The sequence below is a fragment of the Wolffia australiana genome, chromosome 4 (assembly GCF_029677425.1).
Source record: "Wolffia australiana isolate 7733 chromosome 4, ASM2967742v1".
NCBI lineage: Eukaryota > Viridiplantae > Streptophyta > Magnoliopsida > Alismatales > Araceae > Wolffia > Wolffia australiana.
This window is the reverse complement of record NC_135838.1, coordinates 18313102-18336638: the sequence shown is the minus strand read 5'-3', so window position 1 is coordinate 18336638 and position 23537 is coordinate 18313102. Positions and strand designations below refer to the sequence as shown.

Sequence of the window (23537 nt, the reverse complement as noted above, 5' to 3'; positions counted from 1 at the left end):
CTTATTCTCTAATAAAGTATATGATACACGTTCATTACTTGGAAAATATTTATATTAAGTCATATTTGTTAAGGCAGTTGCAGATTGGGCTGCTGGTGTGGCTTTGAGTTGCTGACTTCTCGACACTGAGGTCGGCAGTATAGATAAGACTTGTATTAACCCCAATGTACCTTACATAAACCGTATTTCTATCAGCTAGCCATAAAAATAAAATAATATAAATACATGCCTTCTAATTAATCTTATTAATCTCTCTCTCTATCTATATATCTCTATCTCTATTTATCTATCTAATTAATTAACTCATCTAAAATTAAATAAATAATACCAATTCTTTCACCTATCTGTCTGAATCTTAAACTCTTAGCATATATATATAATGTATGTAGGTATACTATTTGTATGTATATATGTAGTATATATATAATTAAATAATTCCTTCTCAATCCTATCATTACCCTTATTCATTCATCTTTATTCTTCTCTCACATTATTTTAAATAAAAGAACCATATTCACTACTTACCTGAATCTAGGATCATTTTCATTGGAATATCTATTTCTTCTTCCTTACCTATAAGCTGATCTTAACTAAAATAAATAACTCCACTAAGTATATCTTTTACTAATAGTATCCTTACTGATATATCTTTATCAAAATTTATTCTATATAAATTTTTATTTTCATTTATATTAATTTTTATGTCCTACACTTTTGACTTACATGATATTGGAAATCTATATATACATACCCTCTCATGATTGATCATGGATGACATTTATAGTTGGAGCCATCCTTATTCAGAATATGAATACCCTGACCTCGGGAGGGTTGTGATTCATCAAATGATTATGGGATATCACACTCTTACCACTTATACCTAGATATCCAACAACATGACCCTACTCCGACTACTCCATATCTTGTGGGTTTTACAAGGACAATCATAGCCAGCACCTATCACAGCATGGCTCCCTCTAGACTGTCACCCACATTTCTAATCTAGTGGCGACTCTTTCTAGAGTACTACCTATGATGATTTTTATGGGGATGACTACTCTTACATCCAGCAGTCTCATGGCACACCATACGACAATAATGGATTCCCTTACAAAAGATCGTCACATTTGATCATGGGGATCAGAACATGAATTCCACATCTAGAGCAGAACCTGATTTTTATGCATTATATCCACAACACTGATGGGATCTGTTGATATCAGATACTCATACAAGACAACAGCTTCTCACATCACTTCATGATTTACACACATGTCTCAGAGAGTCAGGGCCTATATTGAAGAGAGGTGATGTGAATAACTTGTGTGTTCCAATAATCATTTGTGTAGGGACATGACCAATATTTTACCTCTGATACGTAGGTAATGTCAAGCCATGAGATGTCAAAATTGCGGAGGTTGATCAGGAATCTTGAAGGCATTGTTCTTGCGGAACACAAGGAATTATCCAAGAGAATGCTGGAAATGACTTGTGAAGATAATGACTATGATTTTAAGGAAAATTTGAGGATCTTAAAGTCAAATATTTTGAGGATAGTGATTGAGCCTCCACTTACTGAGGAGATTGATGGAGATGCCATAATGATCATTAAGGAACAAGGGGGCACATATAACTTAGATGATCATATATATAGAGGAGATAACACATTCCAACTTCTGTTGCGTTAAATTATAAAATCTAACAGGGGAAGATGTAGAATTCAACATGGAGGTCAAACATCCAATTTTTACTATATTGAAGAAGCCTTCATGATAGTTCTAGATCAAAAGGAAGGCACATTTGAGTTGAACGATCATATATATAAATGAGAGAACATGTGTGCAGACTCCCCTCAGGTTGAGGTGGCTGAGAAGACAAATTTATAGGAAACACTTGAGGATCATAGTTCTGAATATTCTTGAGATGAAAAAACATCTTGGTGCATTAAGCTGCCTTTTTACTAAGGCAACACATGCCTTAGATAATCACTGTTTGAATTTTTAAAGTAGAACCAAAAAGGAAATTAAATGAACCTTCTTTAGTCCTACAGCATGATCTAGAAGATGTTATAACCATCTAGTCTTAACATAAGAGGGAAAAAACTGAGAAGGGGAATAAGACAGGGGGAGGTTACCATATCTAGCTGGCCTGGGAAGCTACTAAGTACACACTTCTATTTTAACTTAATTTTGAACTTTTCACGCAAGCTGTTAATTTTAAGTATACTCACCAAAGTCCATAGATATTGTATGTGTGACCCATAAGGCTCATGTCTCAGTCTAGTTAATAACTTAAATGAAAAAAATAACATTTATTGGCCTATATTATTAATTAATTATATTGATATATGTTGTAATAAATCAAGGACTTATTCAACAAAATTGACATACTAAGTTTCCAGCAGTTTCCAGCACGTGGGTTGCCAAGCTACACCTCGTATTACAGAAGATATAGAATAGTGATTAAACCCCTCATAGAACCTTTTTCTATCATTGATTACTATATATGTATAATCCTTCATTGATAATGGACTTCCAAATGACTTAGGGTATGGTTAACCTTTAAACCCTAGTATACCATTCGCCTTAGTACATATGTGTAAGGGGGATCATTAGAGAATGTATTCCCAATATCTCTACTACCCTAGCCAAGGATTTGATGCATCTTCTTCCTTGAGTCAATCCCTTACTATGCATCTTAAAAGCTCAATTCATGCAATATTCGAGCTGAGACTTATTTCAATCCATTGATAACCGAATGGAAAGTCGTAATCAAAATATGGGCGTCCATCCAAAGGATATATTTGATGTCTCAGATATAAGGTCCAATTATTGGGCATGACAGGAATCAACCTGATTTAAGTTTAGGCAAATGGCCATAAGATCAGTCATACTCATCATATAAGTGGGATCATACAATGCTATTCTTTTTGGATATTTGAATGTTAATATGGATTATTATATGTTGGGAATGCTTCAAGAGTTCTAGAAAGAGATACAGCAGATGAGAGGAGAGCATACTACAATAGTGTACCCGAAATCAAAAGGTAAACTGGGCAGAAGTAGATTCCACATCCATGAATCAGGTTGAATCCCAACTTAGCCTAAAATTAATAAGAGAAATTTACATTCTGTCGATAGTCATGTTTTATAAAATCATCGTGAAGCCAAAAATGTAACTTCTAATTTGAGAGATAGAAAAGTATTACATAATATTTATGAATTTGAAAGGTAGAGTAAACGGAGATTTCCCTTGAAATAAATAGAACCTAAAAAATCAGAACCTAATCCAAAATATTACATTCCTGCTTTTCCATTTCCTCATGCTTTGAAAAGCTCTAAATTAAGTGGAATTCTCATGAAAAAAATCTCCTAGAAATTATTAAAATTCTATTAACCAAATCAATACATCATATTCTTCCATATGTTGAGTTTTTTGAAAAATCTATGCACACCAAGTGGGAAAACAAAAAATAATGCAATTGTCTAAAATGTCAGTTACATGTTACACAAGAACCATAGTGATCTTTCAATCAATTAGACAAAGACAATCCGTGAAATAGGAGGAATGATCTTTTCAGAATCACTATTTAATGCAATACCAAGTCTGGAACTTTTCCCGAGAACCTATGTTTTGAATTACAATTAGCTCATCGTTTAACTAGGGATCCCTATGAATTATTGAAGGACATAGTTATGTCATTAGATTATTATCATTTTCAAGTTGATTGCAATATACCTGCCATGAAGATAAGTAAATCCTTCTTGGGCACAGGTAGGGTAAACATAGATTTGAGAAAGGGAATTTCTGAAAAAAAATGGAAATAAAAGGTTGAAACTAACATTTCTAAACTAATGAAATACCCTGAAAACCCTGAAAAGTTGTATATTTAATTTATTCCTTTGAGATTCCCAGATAAAATTATTTTCCTTATAAAAATTATTATTTTCTTTTAGAAAATAACATAAAACATTAGAATATACATAAAAGTCATAATATCATGTTTAAATATAATAAACCCCTTACAATATTTGAATAAATGTAAATAAATATTTTCTAACATTTAAATTATTTTATTCATGAAAGTAATGTCAATTAATTATGTTAAAATATCATAAAATGAGTAAAATTGGAAATTTATTATAAAATTAAAATAAATCATTTTAACTATTAATAGCATGCATTTATGATAATTTTGAAAAGATGCATAAAAAATGCATGAAATTATTACTAAAATAGCATGACATTTATGATTATCAATGCTCATCAGCTCATGATTTTCAAAATTACTGGTACTTTCTTTTGTATCATATGTCGTCTTGAGTTAAAGATTTCGTTGAAACCATTCACATCTCAATCAATAAATGCATTTTTAGAAGTAAATCATGATTATCAATTCACAATTTTTTCATCTTTATCTAGCATTTGGGAAAAAATTGATTGATGCACTAAGAAGCTATAAGTATGATGTCAATTGATCCATCTATGATATCAAAGGAATTAGTGCATTACTTGTGTACAAAGAATTTTGAAAAATGAAAAAGAAATAGGGAATGCCAAAGGAAATGGAATTCTATCATGTAAAAGGTAGTCAGGAAATATATATTAACATAATTAGAAGATGGATTTATTTATTCAATTTTTGAAAGTCCTTGGGTGAGTCTTGCTCATGTAAGTACTAAAAGACATGAATACCTAGATTGCCAATTAGTCCCAGAATATCCATTGATTATAGGAAACTTAATTCAATCACTAGAAATATTGTTATCTATTTCCCTTCCTTGATCAGATTTTGGAAAAAAAACTGAAAAACAGATTCACCATTCTAGTTAGATAATAAGGGTATAATCAAACAGAGATTCATGCCAAAGATGAATGAAAGACTAATTTTAATTCATACTTAGAACTTTTACATTTAAGAAAATGTCACTTGTATTATGTAATATTCTCACTACATTTCAAAATCCAAAATGTCTTGTTATAAAAACCTGTAGGATAATTTAAAGAATTTTTAAGGATGAATTTTCAGTTTTTGAACCAAAATATTGATGGATGCCTGGATAATCTAGGAAATGTTTTACATGATTAGTTTGAGGGCGCCTAGTCAGTAGCCCTAGATAAGAAGTGGACAAGGCCAAAGTGGAAATGATCCAGAACCTTCACTTACCACCAACACTGGGTAAGTTAGAGGGTTCGTCGACTACACAGTTTTCTAAACCCACTTTATTAAAAATTATTTAAAGAGTCTAGCAGTCTATTATCTCAAGATGTAAATTTTGAGATTAAGGGAGAAAATATTTTATGCAGATTAAGGAGGCCTTGATGAAATCACCAGCTATACAAGCTCCAACTATAGTCTCCCCTTGAAACTCACGTCCGGTGCTTCTAATTTTGTACTAGGTTTAGTGCTTAGTCAACAAACTGAAAAGAAGTAGATTCCCATTTCATATGCTAGAAAGACCTTGGGCAATTATCAAGTGCATCATATCAATCATTGAGAAGGAATGTTTAGCTATCTTTTTTTTATTTTAGATGAATTTAATCATACTTGATAAGTAATAAATACTTTTTTTCTGATCATGCAGATAATAAGTATTTTTCATAAACAAATATAAAAATAACAAAATTCTAGGTTAACAAAATAGATTTTACTGATGGAATATTTCAACTTAGAAATTGAAGATGGAAATGGATCTGAAAAAAATTTTGGTGATCATAAATCCATATGGATGTCAATATTCCAATTCGTATTTCTGAAAGCTTTCTGAGAGCTTTCTAAAAGACAATATCAGTAGGGTTAATGCAAGAAAAACTCCTTGGTTTGTGCAAGTAGTAACTACTTCTTTTGAGGAATAACCCTGTATTAATGAGTGAGCAAGAGCGATAAATTTCTGAGTGGAGTCAAACTTTATTTTGAGAGGATTCTGAACCTTTTCATTTAGGAGCTGATCAGATTTTGATGATATGTGTTGTTGAAGTCAAACATAGGAGGATTTAATATTTTTATTTATATTTTTTTGTGGTTATGTCTATTCAAAAAATATTGCTTACAATGTTCTTTAGTATTGTTTTTTGGCCTAATTTATTTGAGACTCATTCAATTTTTTATAAACATTTCTTGAAATGTAAGTCTGTGACAAAACTTAAAAAAGTATATATCTTGATGGTATGAGCCATGGTCTAGACTCATATGGTCTTCTCCTAAGGGTGATGGAGAACAGACATGAAAATAAAAGGCTTGAAGTATTATTTTATTGGGTTGAGTGTTGAGTGAGTCAACCATCATACCACCTTCCACTAGCTGATCTTATTTAGTGTTTTAGATTTCCATTAAGTGGATTCTCACTTGGGTTAGGAGTGGTCATTTATTCAAGTCTTAAGAACAAAATCTCTTTCCTTTTGTGCTATTTAAACCTATCTTTGAAACCTATGTGTATCCTCTACTTCATAACCTTCCTTTAATCGTTTTACCTATTGTCGCTTATTCCTATAGGTGTCTAGGAGTTCCCGATTATCTCTAACTACTAATGATTTGCTTACTGATAAACTTTTTCCTATTGTCCTTGTTTGTGATATTATTCTTACATGATATATTTTCTTTGTTATCTCCATTTTTTCATCCACATCTTCTCAATCTATTTCTCTTTTTCATACTCACATGGGATGAATTTTCTCTCAAAATTTTATGTCATAAATAATTCATTGTTTTTATATTAAAGCTTCCATGATTTTTTCACCACCTTTTGAAAATAATAATAAAAAGAGGTTTCTTGTTTTAGAATAGTATATCTAATGTGGGGTTTCTTTAGTTGGAAGCACTCATTTTGGTTTTTTTAATGATTGGTTGGTCAATGTATTTATTCTCATGTACAGGTGGACAGGTGCCATATTATACCCTATTTTTAAATAATTTATAACCTCATTTTTCTGTGCGCCCTTCTGGTGTATTCTGCCCATTTGTCAGTTATGAGGAATAGGATATCTGATTAATGCTCACATCCCTCACCCATTATTTTGAATTGCCAATCATTCTCTTCCTCCTTTATATAGTTAGATAGGAGCCTCACCACCTATGTTTCATTCAGGGATCCTTTATTTGATCTGATTGATTGAATGTTCAATCAGATGGACAACTGGATTGAATCCCAACCTTGGTCACTCGAGTCCAAAAAGTCAAACTGGATTCAGTCCACCCATCGGGTCAGATCGTATCTAATGATCTGGCCTAGTGTTTGACCACATAACCCAAACCAATTTGATTTAAAATGTTTGGTTTATGGATCAGATCGGATCGAATTATTCAAATTAATAAATAAAAATATCAATAATAAATTAAACCAGAAATAAAGATAACCAATCATCACGCTCCGCTATGATAACACAACTTATCATTCCCAAAAGATGCCACAATAGCCAATCATTAACTGACGTGATTTTAGTTTTTTATTTCCTCAGTATCATTGGAAATATATAAAAAGATGGATTGAGATCACATGAGAAAAAATTTATGTGGCAATGATTAACTTATTTTAAAAACTTTTGGAAAAGTCAAAAAGTGTAGTGGATATATGTGACACACAAGTGTAATGCCGTGGAAAGCATGTTGACATGGGATCTGGAAATCACATGAATTTGGAAAGTGCATTAATGTGGCACAGAGTGACGTGTTATGTCACTCGAGGGTGTTTATTTATTATCTTGATTTTTTTTTCTTATTTTTTCAGTTCCACGTGACCACACACTATTGCACCAAAACAGTAACGTGAGATGAGAGGTGTAGCCATGTCATATGTTCATTATTTATATTCTATTTTTTCTTTTTTACATGGACACATGAAATTTTACTGATCCATGGATCAATAATAGTAAGAAAAACATTGCAATAATTTCAGAGAAAATAAGGACAAAAAACCCAAGATGTGACTGATGGCGAGGATGACGATGAAGATAGAATTTTTTTTTAATCAGTGGGCAGTCTTGATCCAACTTCAAGGGTTAATATCTGATGATCCAGAAGGTTGATCGAGCAGGATTGATTCAGATTGTCCATCCATGCCCTCAAATCCTTGTATAAAGTTAGTGTGACCTTGCTTCCTAGTTGAATAGGCTGACGGAAAGAGAGTGAGGTTAAGTAACCATCAATAGTTTTTCTTGTCATCTTAAATTGTTTGGAGAAAGTGAAAAGAGGAGTGGAGAAGCTTGCCTGCATCTGAAAATTGTTATGGTACTGCCAGGATGTAACGACCTAGTGTAAATCTTCTTTCCTCTTATCTTCACATCCAATTCTGTTAGTGACATTGTTTCTGAATCCCTTATTGTCACTCTACTCCATCACAGTGCCTCACCAGCATATCTCCACTAAACCATCATAAATATTCACATCATTCACTCTTATACTCACATGTATCTCACTCCATCTTCTCATCCGGCCACCATCTCTGAAATCAATTAACCGTCTATCTTTTCCACTATCTCGTATTTCATAATCTAATATTTTCCATCATTCATATTAGTATATAATTATCATATATCATATTCAGATTACTGTATTTATCTTATTCCATTATCTCATATTTTATATGCACCTCCTCTCACATCCATAATTTCCATTTAAAGAGTATTAGCCATTGTCATTGTTCCTTAGCTAGATTTATTTACTCGAGGATAGGGTTTATGAATTTATTCATAAAAATAAAAGGACAATAACAACATAAATCAGAACCCTAATAACGAGTTCAACAGTCACACACACATTTTTGAATGTTGCTGAATACAAATAATTTTAGACTTTGAAGAAAATGCCTAGATAGCATAAATGAGGAAGGGGACCCACTTCAGGTGCCCATGCAGGTCAGATCTTAGTGCACTTTCCTTATATACCTTTTTCTGCAGCATGCCTTAAAATGAGAAGAGACGGTGCAGATATCCTCTCAAACTTCAAGTAGCGCTGTTCCAGAAAATGACAAGGAGATTCAATGTTCTACAGATTCTGTGAATAGAATCTAGATGCTATAGACACGAGCAACTCAAAGAGATTCATCCAAGAAACCCAACAATATCAGAACCAGTTCTGAGAAAGGTGATTTCATTATTTATTGATTTAATTTAATTAATTTCCATTGGTATCATTCCTTCCGCATGAATTGGTTTTGAATCAAGAATTTGGTCTAAAAAACCAATCATATATGGTGGTCAATGCTAGCCTTCTTCAAATCATATCTAACCCATGACCGAGGGTTGTAAGAAAACATATAAGCTGCTTCAAAAAAATGATACATAATATATATTAGATATATTTCAGTCTTAAATTTTGGCAGTCATTGATTGTCCCCTTCCAAATGTATTGGTGAGCAAGAATAGCAGGGCTTAGAAGATATAATATCATGAAAATATATAATCATTTTATTTTTCACATTCAAGCATTGAATATCTTGTGGAGGAAGAAAAATCTAATTGACCAAATTAAAAATTAATATATTCATTTCATGAGTTCTCTACATGTTGTGCTAGCAAATTTGGCTCATAATTCAATATTTCCCTTCAGACCAAATTTGAATTTCAGATTATCTGATAACCCCTTATATGAGATTAAATTTCAAGATCCTGGTATAATTCAAATCGACACAACTGAGAAGGAAAGATCAAAGAACTAATAGTGAAGGGCCACAATAAAAAGAGTGTTAATCATGGTAGCCATCAACAGAAAAGGGATAGCCACTCTTTCATATTTTGAAAATTTAAAGGCAACTTCATTGTTAAATTCATGCCATTATAACATCACATAATTACCTTTCTGATTATGTCATATCTATCTGCCCATCTATCTATTTATCAAATTTAATTTATGGGTGTTGTAAAGACATTTAATTTTTCTAGAAGTTTTACATGTCACATTAGTATTGATACATCGTGCGACCTAGCTTTTATTCAAACTTATTTGGCCCAGTTGATTCCTTTGAAAAACTTCTCGCATGGTCACACATTCTGAGTTGCTCCCACCCAGCATGCTTAATTTCATAGTTCTTAACTTGTGGTTTCCACTTTGACAAGTCAAGCAGATCATTTATCTATTTATCTATCTCTCTATCTCTTTCTATAAATATTATTTGGGTCTCTCTTACGCTTTATTCCAACTTTTGTATAAGTAAAGTAAAATTTTCCAGTCTTTTCTCAAGAGAGGTATTTTTTTGGACAGACATAAATATAGATAAATATATATATAGCTAGAAAGACATGAAGACTGATAAATAGAGATAAATAGAGAGAGGGAGAGGACTCTGTGTGTATAGTTCTGGATCGTCTCGAACGTGGGCGATGGACGGGACGTGACGAATTTGTCCCGTCCAACATCCGGATTCAGTGCATGGACGAAGGACGGGACGAATTTTTGTCCGACGGTACGAAAACTGCCCCGTCCAGTCCTCTCGGAACAAATTTTTGTCCCGTCTGGGGAAAAAATCATCCCGTCCCTCGTCCCTTTATTTCATATTTTATATTTTTTATATATTAATGTAGAATTTTCTAAGTTCTTTAGGAAAATACGGAGGAGAGAGAATGCAAAGGGACATATGTACAATTATTTCTGAGCAGCGTCAGTTTGCAAGCGCTAAAAAATACAGGAACTTTGATGCAAATTGTCATAGCAAGGCCGCGTGGCTACATCTCAACCGTCGGATGTGAATCCGGCGATTTTTCATCCAGATTTTTCTGTCCATCATACGAGACCTCCAGACGGACGGTTTTTTCATCCCACTTGACGAAAACCGTCCCGTCTGGTGGTCCCGGGACGGATTTTGTCCCGAATTTCGTCCATACCCTTGGATGGGACGATTTTTTCGTCCCGGGACGAAAAAAACGTGCCCTCCGCATCCCTGCACTATATCTGGGTGCGGGTTTGGCACGTGCGAAGAAGAAGATTCCAGACGGCAGGCCGCGATTCTAATCTTAACGCCGATATCTCACACGCTCGAAGCTTTGAGGCTCATCCCCAACGGCCCGTCGAGACGAAGGTTCGAAAATCAGAGCTTCTCGAACACTCGCGAGCTCTTCCCGACGCTTAAAAACCTCCTCCGATTTTCTCGTTCGTCGTCGAAGAAGATCTTCTGGATAAGGTGACAAATTGTAGTTTCTACAATGGCAGCAAGAGTTTCCAGCCACCGTGACATGCTACTCAGTACGCCGTCGAAGAATTCCAAACAAGGATTCCCTCTTATCACTTCTCTGTCTCTGCCGATCGCGGCCAGGCGCCGGCGGCCTCTGAAAACTTTCGGGGCAATTTCTTGGTCGGCTTCGCTTCGCACGGAGGGATTCCTGCAGAAGAGGAGTCAGAGATTCAGGGAATTAGCAAGGGGCGGGGTAGTTATCCGATGCCAGGCTTCGAAGGATGGGAAAGCGGTAAGTCTTCCGATTTTTCAGTCTGGTTTTATGATCGAGATTTCGGAACGTTATCTGCTGTTCGATAGCTAGCAAAATGGGGAAAGAATTGGGGGGCATCATTTCATTTTGTATTTTCTTGTGGTGATGAGTGTAAATTGGGAAATCACATATGATCAGACGATACTGTTTGCAAGATTGAAGTTCTTAATCTTAAATTTATCTATCTGCCTCTTTAGTACGTGTTGTTAGTCACCTACATACACCATTTTTCTGGCGGAAATTTCCCATGCCTATGCATTATGATGACGGATGAGCGGAAAATTTTGGAATGCTGGTTTGTATATTTCGCCCAATCTCGGTGTACAATCTGCGTCATGGTTAAAGATTGGGTTAAAATATGCGCTTCGGAAATTTTCAGTCCTCAGACAAGCCTTCAACGGGTACACCAACACAAGTTGAACTGGATTTTATTTGCTCATGTCTTTATTATTATCTTGCTGCTTTCTTCTACTCATTGATATTGACTAACTTGGACCTGGTGTCATTCACTTGTCATTGTTCTTTGGACTCGATAATGTTGTTCATAAGCTCCCATCTATTTTAGATTTCACAACAAGACTTCACTGAGATGGCTTGGCAAGCACTTGTTACATCTCCTGAAGTGGCGAAAGAGACCAAACATCAAATTGTGGAGACCGAACATTTAATGAAGGCGTTGCTAGAGCAGAAGAATGGGCTTGCACGTCGCATATTTTCCAAAGCTGGGGTTGATAACACCCGTCTTCTTGAAGCCACAGATAAGTTCATCCTCAGACAGCCCAAGGTGACGTCTAGCTCTTAATTTCGTCTATCTTAACTCTTTTTACTTAGTATTTCTCTTTATTTTTATGTTGTTTCCGTGACAGAACTTACTATTTACAGCTAATTATCGTATTTTCTGCCAGGTTTTTGGCGAGTCGTCAGGCTCTATGTTGGGCCGGGACCTCGAAGCTCTCATTCAAAGGGCTAGGGACTTCAAGCAAAAATACAACGATTCATTTGTATCTGTTGAACATCTAGTGCTCGGTTTTGCGGAAGATAAACGATTTGGCAAGCAGTTGCTGAAAGATTTTCGGATAACTCTCGACGCATTGTCAACTGCCGTTAAAGAAATAAGAGGACGTCAAAACGTAATCGACCAGGGTAATTTGCCACTTTTTTATTTTTGTGCTCTTCAAAAAATGTATATCAATATTCCTGCATTTGGATTTGACTATTTATTCAAAATACGACATCACTGTATTTTTCTCAGATCCTGAAGGCAAGTACGAATCCTTGGAAAAATACGGGAAGGACTTGACCGCCATGGCGCGATCTGGGAAGCTTGATCCCGTTATCGGAAGGGATGACGAGATAAGAAGGTGCATACAAATACTTTCAAGGAGAACAAAAAACAATCCAGTCCTCATCGGTGAGCCAGGTGTCGGAAAGACAGCCATCTCCGAAGGGTGAGTGACGCAAAAAAAATGTTACTATTTATGAAAAATTAAAAAATGTGACTGTCTTCTTGACACATTATTTCTCTTCTCAGACTTGCCCAAAGAATTGTGGCCGGCGATGTTCCTCAGGCGCTGATGAATCGAAAGGTTTGCACTCCTTTAAAAAAAATTTATTCTCTCCACTTTCAACTCTACCCAGCTCTTCTTACTCGTGCAATATCTTGCAGCTGATATCCCTCGACATGGGTGCGCTCATAGCTGGAGCCAAATTCAGGGGCGAATTCGAGGACAGGCTGAAAGCAGTTCTAAAGGAAGTGACCGACTCGGACGGCCAAATCATTCTATTCATCGATGAAATTCACACGGTCGTTGGAGCAGGTACTCTTTACCACTGTGTTTCGCAGACGTTGACGAACGTTGTCATCATCATCTAGAAATTCCAACACACCTCACATGGTTGACGGTTTGCTGATGAACTCGTCAACATCAATGGACCTTTGTCATCAAAACCATCATAGTGTTCGTCTGTGCCAAGCCCGAAATCGGATGGCGATATCTGATATCGGAAATCAGATATCCCTATTAACCGATACATGGAAATTCCATCACACCTCACAAAGTTTATGGTTTGCTGATGACCTCATGTATGGGTGGTTTGTCATCAAAACCATCATAGTGTTGCCAGTGGCGAGCCCGAAATCGGATGACGATATCAGGACGGATGCTGTATCAGATATCGGTACCAGTAACGATTTCCGGTTTCTATATCCGAAATTCTGGTTATCTGATATCCGAGAATTGGACGGATGAGAACACTACTAGTCCATCATCATCAACCTGGTAACTACGATAATATTAACTTGAATTTTGCACAGTTGAACACTAAACTTTGATAAAAATTCAATGGTAGGGGCCACAAATGGGGCGATGGACGCCGGAAACCTGCTGAAGCCGATGTTGGGGCGAGGAGAGCTGCGTTGCATAGGAGCCACGACCCTGGACGAGTACCGAAAGTACATTGAGAAAGACCCGGCCTTGGAACGCCGTTTCCAGCAAGTCTTCGTCGATCAGCCCACGGTGGAGGACACCGTCTCCATCCTTCGCGGGCTTAGAGAGAGATACGAGCTGCACCACGGCGTCCGCATCGCCGACAGCGCGCTCGTCGACGCCGCCATCCTCTCCGACCGCTACATCAGCGGCCGCTTCCTCCCCGACAAAGCCATCGACTTGGTCGACGAGGCGGCCGCCAAGCTGAAGATGGAGATCACCTCCAAGCCCACTGCCTTAGACGAGATTGACCGCTCTGTGCTCAAGCTGGAGATGGAGCGGCTCTCTCTCACCAACGACACGGACAAGGCCTCCAGAGACCGGCTCTCCCGGCTAGACTCTGAGCTGTCTCTCCTCAAATCCAAGCAAGCCGAGCTCAACGAGCAGTGGGAGCACGAGAAGTCCGTCATGACCCGTATCCAATCCGTCAAAGAAGAGGTAACGAGTAAAATCCCCCGAGTATAGTTCAGGGACATGAACGGGACGATTTTTTTGTCCCAGGACGAAAAAATCATCCCGTCCGGGGATACGGACGAATTTCAGGACGAAAATTCATCCCGGGGACCACCGGACGGGACGGTTTTCCTCCCGTGGGACGAAAAAACCGCCCGTCCGGAGGTCTCAGATGATGGACAGATGGATGTGGACAAAAAACGCCGGATTCACCATCCCACGGTTGAGATCTCGCCACATGGCCTTGCTATGACAATTTGCATCAAGGTCCCTGCAAACTGATGCCGCTCAGAAATTATACATATGTCCATTTGCATTCTCTCTCCTCCATATTTCCATTAAAAAACTTAGAAAAATCTATATTAATATATTAAAAATATAAAATGGGTTTTTTTCGTCCGGGACGAATTTAGGGACGAAAATTCGTCCCGGGAGGACTAGATGGGAAGAAAAACCGTCCCGGTATGATTGGACGAAAAACCGTCCTGTCCTTCGTCCCTAAACTTACTCTGGACGTCAGAGGGGACGGAATTCGTCCCGTCTGGAACTATACCCCCGAGTTTGGAGATAAAACAAACTAGCGGGTAGTTTGTTTTTTTGAAAAATAAAAACTAATGGATAGTTAGAATTCAAAAAACTAACGGGTAGTCGCAGATCGACAGGGTGAACCTGGAGATACAGCAAGCGGAGAGGGAGTACGATCTGAACCGGGCGGCGGAGCTCAAGTACGGGAGTCTGAACTCGCTGCAGAGGCAGCTTCAGTTGGCGGAGGACGAGCTGGACGACTACTTAAGCTCGGGGAAGTCGATGCTGAGAGAGGAGGTGACCAGCAACGACATAGCGGAGATCGTGAGCAAGTGGACGGGCATCCCCGTGTCCAAGCTCCAGCAGTCTGAGCGCGAGAAGCTGCTCCACCTCGAAGAAGAGCTCCACCGCCGCGTCGTGGGCCAGGACCCGGCCGTCCGATCCGTTGCCGAGGCCATCCAACGGTCCCGAGCCGGCCTCTCGGACCCGCACCGGCCCATCGCCAGCTTCATGTTCATGGGCCCGACCGGCGTGGGCAAGACGGAGCTCGCCAAGGCCCTCGCCGCGTACCTGTTCAACACGGAGGAGGCGCTGGTCCGCATCGACATGAGCGAGTACATGGAGAAGCACGCCGTCTCCCGCCTCATCGGCGCCCCCCCCGGCTACGTCGGCTACGAGGAGGGCGGCCAGCTCACGGAAACCGTCCGCCGCCGTCCCTACGCCGTCATCCTCTTCGACGAGATCGAGAAGGCCCACGCCGACGTCTTCAACGTCTTCCTCCAGATCCTCGACGACGGCCGCGTGACGGACTCCCAGGGCCGCACCGTCAGCTTCACGAACGCCGTCATCATCATGACGTCCAACGTCGGCTCCCAGTACATTCTCAACTCCCCCATGGACGGCGACGACGACCTCTCCTACGACAATATGAAGAACCGGGTTCTCGACGCCGCCCGGTCCGTCTTCCGGCCCGAGTTCATGAACCGGGTCGACGAGTACATCGTCTTCCGCCCTCTCGACCGCGACCAGATCAAGACCATCGTCCGCCTCCAGGTGATTAAAATTACTTCCTCTTTTTTTTATTAATGACGTGGCGGCTGACGTGGCGGAGGTTGGACAGCTGGAGAGGGTGCAGAGACGGGTGGCGGACCGGAAGCTGACGATAACGGTGACGGAGGCGGCGGTTCAGCTGCTGGGGAAGCTGGGGTACGACCCCAACTACGGGGCGAGGCCGGTGAAGAGGGTGATTCAGCAACACGTGGAGAATGAGCTGGCAAAGGGGATCTTGAGGGGGGACTACGGGGATGAGGACACCGTCTTGGTGGACACGGAGGTGACCGGATTCGCTAACGGGCAGTTACCGCAGGAGCGGCTCGTCTTCCGCAGGGTGGCGGCGCCGCCCAACTCCGCCGACAAGCCGGCCGCGGACGACCAAGCCCGCCCGGCCTTCTTCGAGAGCCGTTGACCGGCCCATTTTGTACAGCCCGATAACTCTTCGAGGAATTGGGCCTTTATATCCGGCCCAATACTCCCCCCCCCCCCCCCCTCCTCCCCACCAAACGGCTTCTAGTAGTCTTTTTTTGTTCAAACTTGAGATCCGCTTTCTTCTCGTGCGAGAGAGGGCAAGAGTTTTTTGGAGGTTCTTAGGGTTCGTTTGCGCTGATGATCGATTGTTATGGCGACAGAGGGGATGGATGACGGCGATCTGGACTCCGGCTGGTTGGAAGTGAAGAAGGTAACGGATCGCTTGTTCTATCTAGTTTGAATTTTACCTATAATTTTTTGTTCTTTTTTGCGGTTTTATCAGAGGTGAATTAGTAGGTTTGCCTTCGGAGATGATCGCCGTCGCTGTGGTTTTCGTGTTTACGAGAGAAGGATGCATCGTTGTTTGATCGCATTCTCTGATTTTCTTTTTTTTTTTTTTGAATTTCTTCGCGGCAGAAGCATAGGAGTGGTTCAAGGTTCTCCGTACATTCTGCTTCTCGACCGGCTTCTATTCAAAGTGGAGTTGGGCGAGGTGGAAATCCGCGCAGGGGACGCTATCAGAACTACTGTCGAGCGTTTCCTAACGTTCTTCCAGGAGATTCTGATCCTAAAGGATACGTTGAATTCTCTAGTTCTAACGTTGAAGCTGCAGAAGGCTGCTCTGATGACAAAGTTGCCGTCATTCAAGACAATGTTTCCATCCTTGGTGCGGAAATGGAAATCGGGACTGTTCTTTCAGATTTCGGAAAGGTCCCTGATGAACTTCCCAAAATAAAATGGGGCGATCTTGATGACGATGTGTTGCTTATCAACAAATGCACCAGAGATTCTCGTGGAGATTCTAAGGTTGAGTGTACAGCTGACCGTGGTGTGAGTGCTGATGAGATAGCCTCTGAATCTGTCGCCGAAGAATTCCATGGTGAAAACTCTGCGGAGGGAGATGTGTCTTGCGCAAGCGATGTTACAGAATTTGTGCCACCGAAGCAATCTCAGTTAGAAGGTGAAGCTGAATTAGTCCCTGAACCGCAATCCCTTAACGATCAATGCAATTCTTCCATGGTTGAGAACTCTTCTGTCCCGGATTTAGTTCATTGTACAGAAGATGTTGTATCTCTTGCGAAAGATGGTCTATGTGTCTCATGTGAAGGTGATTCTGTGGTAGAGCGGTCAGAGAACGTGGATGATGGACTAGAAGGGAGCAAAGAAAGATTCAGGCAGAGGCTCTGGTGCTTCGTTTTTGAAAATCTGAACAGAGCGATTGATGAACTTTATCTTCTTTGTGAGTTAGAATGTGACATGGAGCAAATCGATGAGGCTATGCTGGTTCTTGATGAAGCTGGGTCAGATTTCAAAGAACTCAAGTCCAGGGTGGAAGACTTTGAACGGAGTAAAAAATTTCCTTCTCAAGTCATCAGAGATGGGATCACAAAGGCAGACCACCGGCGGCCTCATGCCCTGTCTTGGGAGGTATGTGTTGACAAGTTTAAGGGTTTATTTTCCCCATAGATTCTAACAGCTGCATATATTTTCTAGCCTTTGCTTATTTTCACTACCATGAAAAAAAGCTTTATCCTTTGTGCCTACACTTTGTGAATAATTCCAAAATTGCAGAGTCTGAATTTTGTGTACACTACACTGAATAAAACATTAGTTGTTTAGGATGGAGTAATATGCCGCTGATTGGTACTCAATTAGTCATTATATCAGAAATAATAAGTAGAAATATAATAGATTCGGATCCTATGGAAAAATCAAGTTTATGAAACAACAGCATATTATCTAGGAATTCGTCTGTTTTGTCCCATTCGTATTATTCGTAAAATCTAGTCAATGACATATCACCAATTAAAATCTTAGATCTCCGAATTGAGGGAGATGATGAGGGAAATCTTCTATACGTTAAATATAGGTCAAATGTGAGGAGCTTTTTTTTTTTCTTTTCGTGAATAACACCGACTATTCTGCAATTTAGAAAACAACGGAAGGAATAAAGGCAGTTTATTTGAGAGTACTTTTGCACATGTTTGATGAACCCCTTGTTTGCTAAATTAATCCTCATCGAGTTGATTGTGATGCCAATTTTCGCAGGTGAGGAGAATGACCACTACTCCTGACAGAGCTGATATACTTTCTTCGTCAATTGAGGCATTCAAGAAAATCCGAAAGGAGAGGGCCGAGGGATATATGCATCAGGACTTGAGTTGCACGATGCCCATTCAAAAGAAATCTGGATCTTTTTTAAACAATTCAGAGGGAAGAAAAAACACAACCTCAAACAACAAAAACTTCTCAGAGAAGCCTGACGCACAGTCAAGCAGACGAGCTCCATGTAACAAAACTAAGAAGCAAGTGGGGAATCTTGGTTCTCATGGCAGCGCCATCAAGGACGGGCCCTTAGCATCTGCCTCCGTTAGTGTGGAGCATCAACTTGATTACGTTTCTAAAGAGGACAAGCAGATTGGCGAAGTTGATGAAATGAAAGCTGAGAAACCAACAAGGTCGCAAGTTGTTGAAGATAATGGGAAGGGAAGCCAAAGTAGTGGATCATGGAACACAATGAATGCTTGGAAGGAAAAGAGAAATTGGGAAGATATACTGAGATCCCCCATCCGAACCTTGTCGCGTGTCTCACATTCACCCTTTATTGGCAGAAAAAGCGTGGACCGTGGACGTGTTCTTCATCAAAAGCTGATGTCCCCAGAGAAGAAAAGGAAGAACACTTTTGATATGAAAAGGGAAGCCGAAGACAGACATGCCCGTGCTACGCGAATCCGAAGTCAGCTGGAGAACGAAAGGGTTCAGAGGCTGCAAAGAACCTCTGAAAAACTTAATCGGGTCAATGAATGGCAGGCAGTCCGCAGCTTGAAGATGCGCGAGAGGATGAATGCTCGCCTTCAGCGCAGTGAATCCCGCCATGAAGCCCATTTAGCTCAAGTTTCTCGTAGAGCTGGCGATGAAAGTAGTAAGGTCAACGAGGTCAGATTCATTACTTCCTTAAACGAAGAAAACAAGAAGTTAATACTGCGTCAGAAACTTCAAGATTCTGAAGTTAGACGCGCCGAGAAACTACAAGTGATCAGAACAAAGCAAAAGGAGGAGAATTTAAGAGAAGAGGCTGTCTTGGAGCGCAAGAAGCTATTGGAAGCTGAGAAGCTCCATCGTATTGCTGAGATACAACGGAGGAAAGATGAAGCAAAGATAAGGAGAGAAGAGGAGCGCAAGGCCTCTAGTGCAGCTCGTGAAGCACGGGCCATTGAGCAGCTGCGGCGGAAAGAAGTCAGAGCCAAAGCCCAACAAGAGGAAGCCGAACTATTGGCCCAGAAACTAGCGGAGAAACTCAAGGAAAGTGAACAGCGTCGAAAATTCTACTTGGAACAAATCCGTGAGAGGGCATCAACAGATTTCAGGGATATGAGTTCACCGTTATACAGGCGCTCTGGCCGGCCGGTTGAAGAGTACAACATGGGCTCTGGTCTCACCTCCATGGGCCTTGGAGATGCTGCAGCGCAGACTTCATTGAAACGGCGAATCAAGAGAATCCGGCAACGGTTAATGGCTCTGAAGCACGAATATAGTGATCTCTCTGTTGGCGGGGACTTTGTTGGCGTTGGATTTAGATCTACAATGGGTACTGCAAGGGCCAAAATAGGAAGGTGGCTTCAAGAGCTTCAAAGACTTCGTCAAGCTAGAAAAGAAGGCGCTGCAAGCATTGGCTTAATTGTTGTTGACATGATCAAGGTATATTTAGTCATAAGGTTCTCTGTCACCGTAGATGAGGACGTGAGGGCGATAATGCCTCATGATTGTCACTGTCATTCATCATCATCAAGATGACGACAACGACGACGATGATGATGACGACGACGGCGGCGATGACTAGTCATCATCCTCTTTCGCTCTCTACTTTTACTCTTTCAGATGACGAGTATAATTGGTGATGACGATAAGTTTTCATCGTCCTCGTCAGTTATTTGTCGCTTATCTGGTCACGGGCATTTGTGAACTTGACTGGATCATATTATTCATATGTAAATATGCTAGTTTGTTCGCCTTAAAATTTACTGAGTTTTGAATTTTACAGTATCTTGAGGGGAAGGAGCCTGAGCTGCATGGAGCCAGGAAGGCAGGTTTGATCGACTTCATTGCATCAGCACTGCCTGCATCTCATACTTCGAGGCCAGAAGCATGCCAAGTTACGAGATATCTCCTTCGGCTCCTTCAAGTAGTGCTGTCAATAGCCGCAAATCGGAGTTACTTTCTCTCACAAAATCTATTACCTCCTATTATTCCAATGTTATCTGCTTCCCTGGAGAACTACATCAAGATAGCAGCCTCTTCAAATCTTTCTGGAACAACAACAAAAAACTATGCCGAGAACTTGGAAACCATTGCCGAGGTATTGGACGGCTTCCTTTGTGTCGTCACGGAAATATTGGCCCACAGTGTCTCTGATGAGCAGCAGCTTCAAATGCGTGACGGTTTGGTTGATCTTGTGGTTTCTTACCAAGTCATCCATCGTCTTCGTGACTTTTTTGCCCTTTATGACAGACCTCAAATTGAGGGCTCTCCTTTTCCTTCCTCGATTCTTCTGAGCCTGAATCTGCTTGCAGTCTTGACGACCAAGTCTGGACGGGCCTCTCCAACTGAGTGGGGATCTCCTCATAATTTATTCCCAGAAACCATCGGAAATGTTGATATCCGTGGGAAAGGTGCAGAGAATACAGTCTCAGGAGCTTTTTCTGTTTCGGGGGAAAACATGCAGAAAGAGTCTTCGCCAGACGTGGACAAGTTGAATGGTATGCTGTCCTCCCGTATCTCGGAGAGTTGTATGATTCTTCCAGATCATAAAGCCAGTAAGATGATTGATGATGACTATGTAGATAAGACAGACGGAATAATTAGGAGTTGTGAAGTTGTTAAAGATGAAAGTAGCACGCAGAGAAAAGAAGAGGCACAGAAGAAACACAGAAGCCTTCTTCTTTCTGCCATATCTGAAACAGGCCTTATCAGCCTTCATTCTCTATTGACGGCTGTGCTCCTCCAGGCCAACAATAGGCAGTCGTCTGAACAGGTTAGCTTATCATTTCTAACCAAAAGTTGCCCTTTTACTTTCAGGACCTGCTATGCTTTCTTCAGGGATAAATGAATTAACTAGTAGAAACCTAATATTGATGTGAACTCTTTTGATTCTTTTCTCAAGATCTGAGCGATGCCACTGATCTGGGGGCGTGCTAGTGAGAACAAGCTATGATGCGTTTTTAGATGAAATCTAGACTCTTGATATTTGGGTGCACGAATATGATTGACGGAAGCTTTAATAATGTGGAAAATAACTGGGAAATCGATTGTGCACAATACATTAAAACATAGTTAATTTGATAGTCCAACTTATAACCTATTACAAGTTGCATTTCACCTGCCTACAAGATTATGGCTGTCTTGTTCGCCGTGGATTTATCTAAATATGTTCTTTGGATTCTCTGATTTGGAATGTTGAAATACGGAAATTGTCTATGTTTTTATCTACGATGGAGACACCGATTTAAAATTGTCCGATATTGCATTTTCCGCAGAATTCATACACTCTCCCAAGTAATTTCGAAGAAGTAGCTACCGGCGTCTTGAAGATATTGAACAATATTTCCCTTCTCGACGTTGGTCTTCTACAGAATATGCTCGTAAGGATCACCAATATGTGCTCTACTTTATTTTCTCACGGTGTTGAAGAGAAAAATGCCTTCGATAGGAGCACCCTTTGGCATGATTTCTCCATTAATCTACCGCTTTGTTAATGTGTGCAGGCTAGACCTGATCTGCAGATGGAATTCTTCCACCTGATGAGCTTTCTCTTGTCGCATTGCAATTATAAGTGGCAAGGAGCCCACGATCAGGTGACATCTCTAATGCATTTTGCACTTGTTATTATCTATTCAACCTCACCTGTTCATGCATTTGGAACTTTGATCTGTCCCCAATATTTGGAGGAAGTTACTGTCGAACTTCTACTTTTGTTAAAAGTAGGGGTAATCTTGTAGTTTAAATTTCGTAAGGCTCTTATTTTTCCGCTCGTCATCCATCGCTGATTCATTATCTCAACCTTAAATTAAACAAACTAAATAATTGCTGGGGTGTTTGTCTTTTTGAAGAAAAACTGTAGGGATGTTAACGTCAAGAATCGTTGACTTCATAACCTGCTCGACAACTCATCCCTCAGGTTACTAAGTCAATTCACAATAAGTGACTGAATAATATTAGATTAGAAATCTAGCAATGCATGCTAGGCACTTTCTCGTTCTCAATGTTTTTTCTTTTATAGAGGATTTGGGCAACCTTTTAGCTAATTGAGGTTGGCCTTTCTCTTCTGCTCCCTTGAACTTTTTCTCTTTCATTTCGCTCAGTTTAAATGCAACAATTAATCTCTTTATTTCTTAATTGTGTTAATTTGTTTGCAAGCAGGTGGGGCTTCTTCTTTTGGAATCTCTCATCCTGCTCCGCTACTTCGCTCTTTTCCACGCGGGAAATCAAGAAGTTCTCCGCTGGGGCAAGAACCCCACAATCTTGCACAAGGTACGAAACCAATCCAAACTTTTTTAATAAAAACCTTCTTCCCTAATCAATCCACCCGTGAAAACAGGTCTGCGATCTACCATTTGTGTTCTTCAGTGATCCAGAGTTGAGCCCCATTCTAGCCGGCACGCTCGTGGCCGCGTGCTTTGGCTCCGAACAAAACAGAGATGTGGTACAGCAGGAACTCAGCACGGAGATGCTGATCACCTTACTAAGATCATGTAAGCAGGACCTGCCATGTCTCGGACCGTTGGATATTGCGAGCCGGCTAAATCAGACGGCTGTAGAACCTCCCAAAAGAGTTCTGGGAAAAGGAATTAATACAGTCAATGGCGCAAAGGGAAGTAGAATTAAAGTCCAACAAAGTGGGAAGATGAGAGCTTGTGATGATTGGGGCGTCAAGCAACACCAAACCTCTGAAAGTAAGTCTTTATCTTTTATTGTGCGAAGTAGGCTGCCCAAAGGGTTATTGGATAAGGCAGAGGAATTTTTTTTGGCTGGGGCGCCGGGGCTATAGTCAGTTCGTAGATGAGTTAGAACCATGTATATTACTAAATTTATTAAAGTTAATGAAGAGTTTTGATACAAGTTCTTGCATACAACTAC

General features: G+C 40.1%; 2 protein-coding genes across 4 annotated transcripts; both read left to right on the top strand.

The window, feature by feature from the left end:
• Positions 1–10967: 10967 nt before the first annotated feature.
• On the top strand, positions 10968–16473 carry CLPB3 (casein lytic proteinase B3). Its single transcript, XM_078574156.1, has 9 exons — positions 10968–11394; positions 11981–12199; positions 12321–12558; positions 12668–12863; positions 12947–13001; positions 13082–13232; positions 13765–14339; positions 15009–15932; positions 16000–16473. Exons 1-9 carry the CDS (start codon positions 11134–11136, stop codon positions 16342–16344), a joined length of 2964 nt encoding a protein of 987 aa, XP_078430282.1. The 5' UTR covers positions 10968–11133; the 3' UTR covers positions 16345–16473.
• Positions 16474–16475: 2 nt separating this feature from the next.
• LOC144702200 (uncharacterized) lies at positions 16476–23519 on the top strand. Of its 3 annotated transcripts, XM_078574151.1 has the most exons (9): positions 16476–16614; positions 16821–17831; positions 18453–20102; positions 20446–21160; positions 21245–21435; positions 21938–22042; positions 22166–22255; positions 22821–22931; positions 22999–23519. In XM_078574151.1, exons 1-9 carry the CDS (start codon positions 16555–16557, stop codon positions 23446–23448), a joined length of 4383 nt encoding a protein of 1460 aa, XP_078430277.1. In that variant the 5' UTR covers positions 16476–16554; the 3' UTR covers positions 23449–23519. The 3 variants fall into 3 exon arrangements, with proteins under 3 accessions (XP_078430277.1, XP_078430274.1, XP_078430275.1); XM_078574148.1 differs by having other exon boundaries at positions 20446–21435; XM_078574149.1 differs by having other exon boundaries at positions 16486–16614; positions 16824–17831; positions 20446–21435.
• The last annotated feature ends 18 nt before the right edge of the window (positions 23520–23537 follow it).

Bases quoted from the DNA above. Each gene is read 5' to 3' on its own strand.
- LOC144702200 (XM_078574148.1), top strand. From the start codon at position 16,555: ATGGCGACAGAGGGGATGGATGACGGCGATCTGGACTCCGGCTGGTTG. The intron at 22,043-22,165 runs GTAAGGATCACC...TAATGTGTGCAG, and splicing joins GTCTTCTACAGAATATGCTC to GCTAGACCTGATCTGCAGAT. The intron at 22,932-22,998 runs GTACGAAACCAA...CCGTGAAAACAG, and splicing joins ACCCCACAATCTTGCACAAG to GTCTGCGATCTACCATTTGT.
- CLPB3 (XM_078574156.1), top strand. From the start codon at position 11,134: ATGGCAGCAAGAGTTTCCAGCCACCGTGACATGCTACTCAGTACGCCG. The intron at 11,395-11,980 runs GTAAGTCTTCCG...CATCTATTTTAG, and splicing joins CTTCGAAGGATGGGAAAGCG to ATTTCACAACAAGACTTCAC. The intron at 14,340-15,008 runs GTAACGAGTAAA...GGGTAGTCGCAG, and splicing joins TCCAATCCGTCAAAGAAGAG to ATCGACAGGGTGAACCTGGA.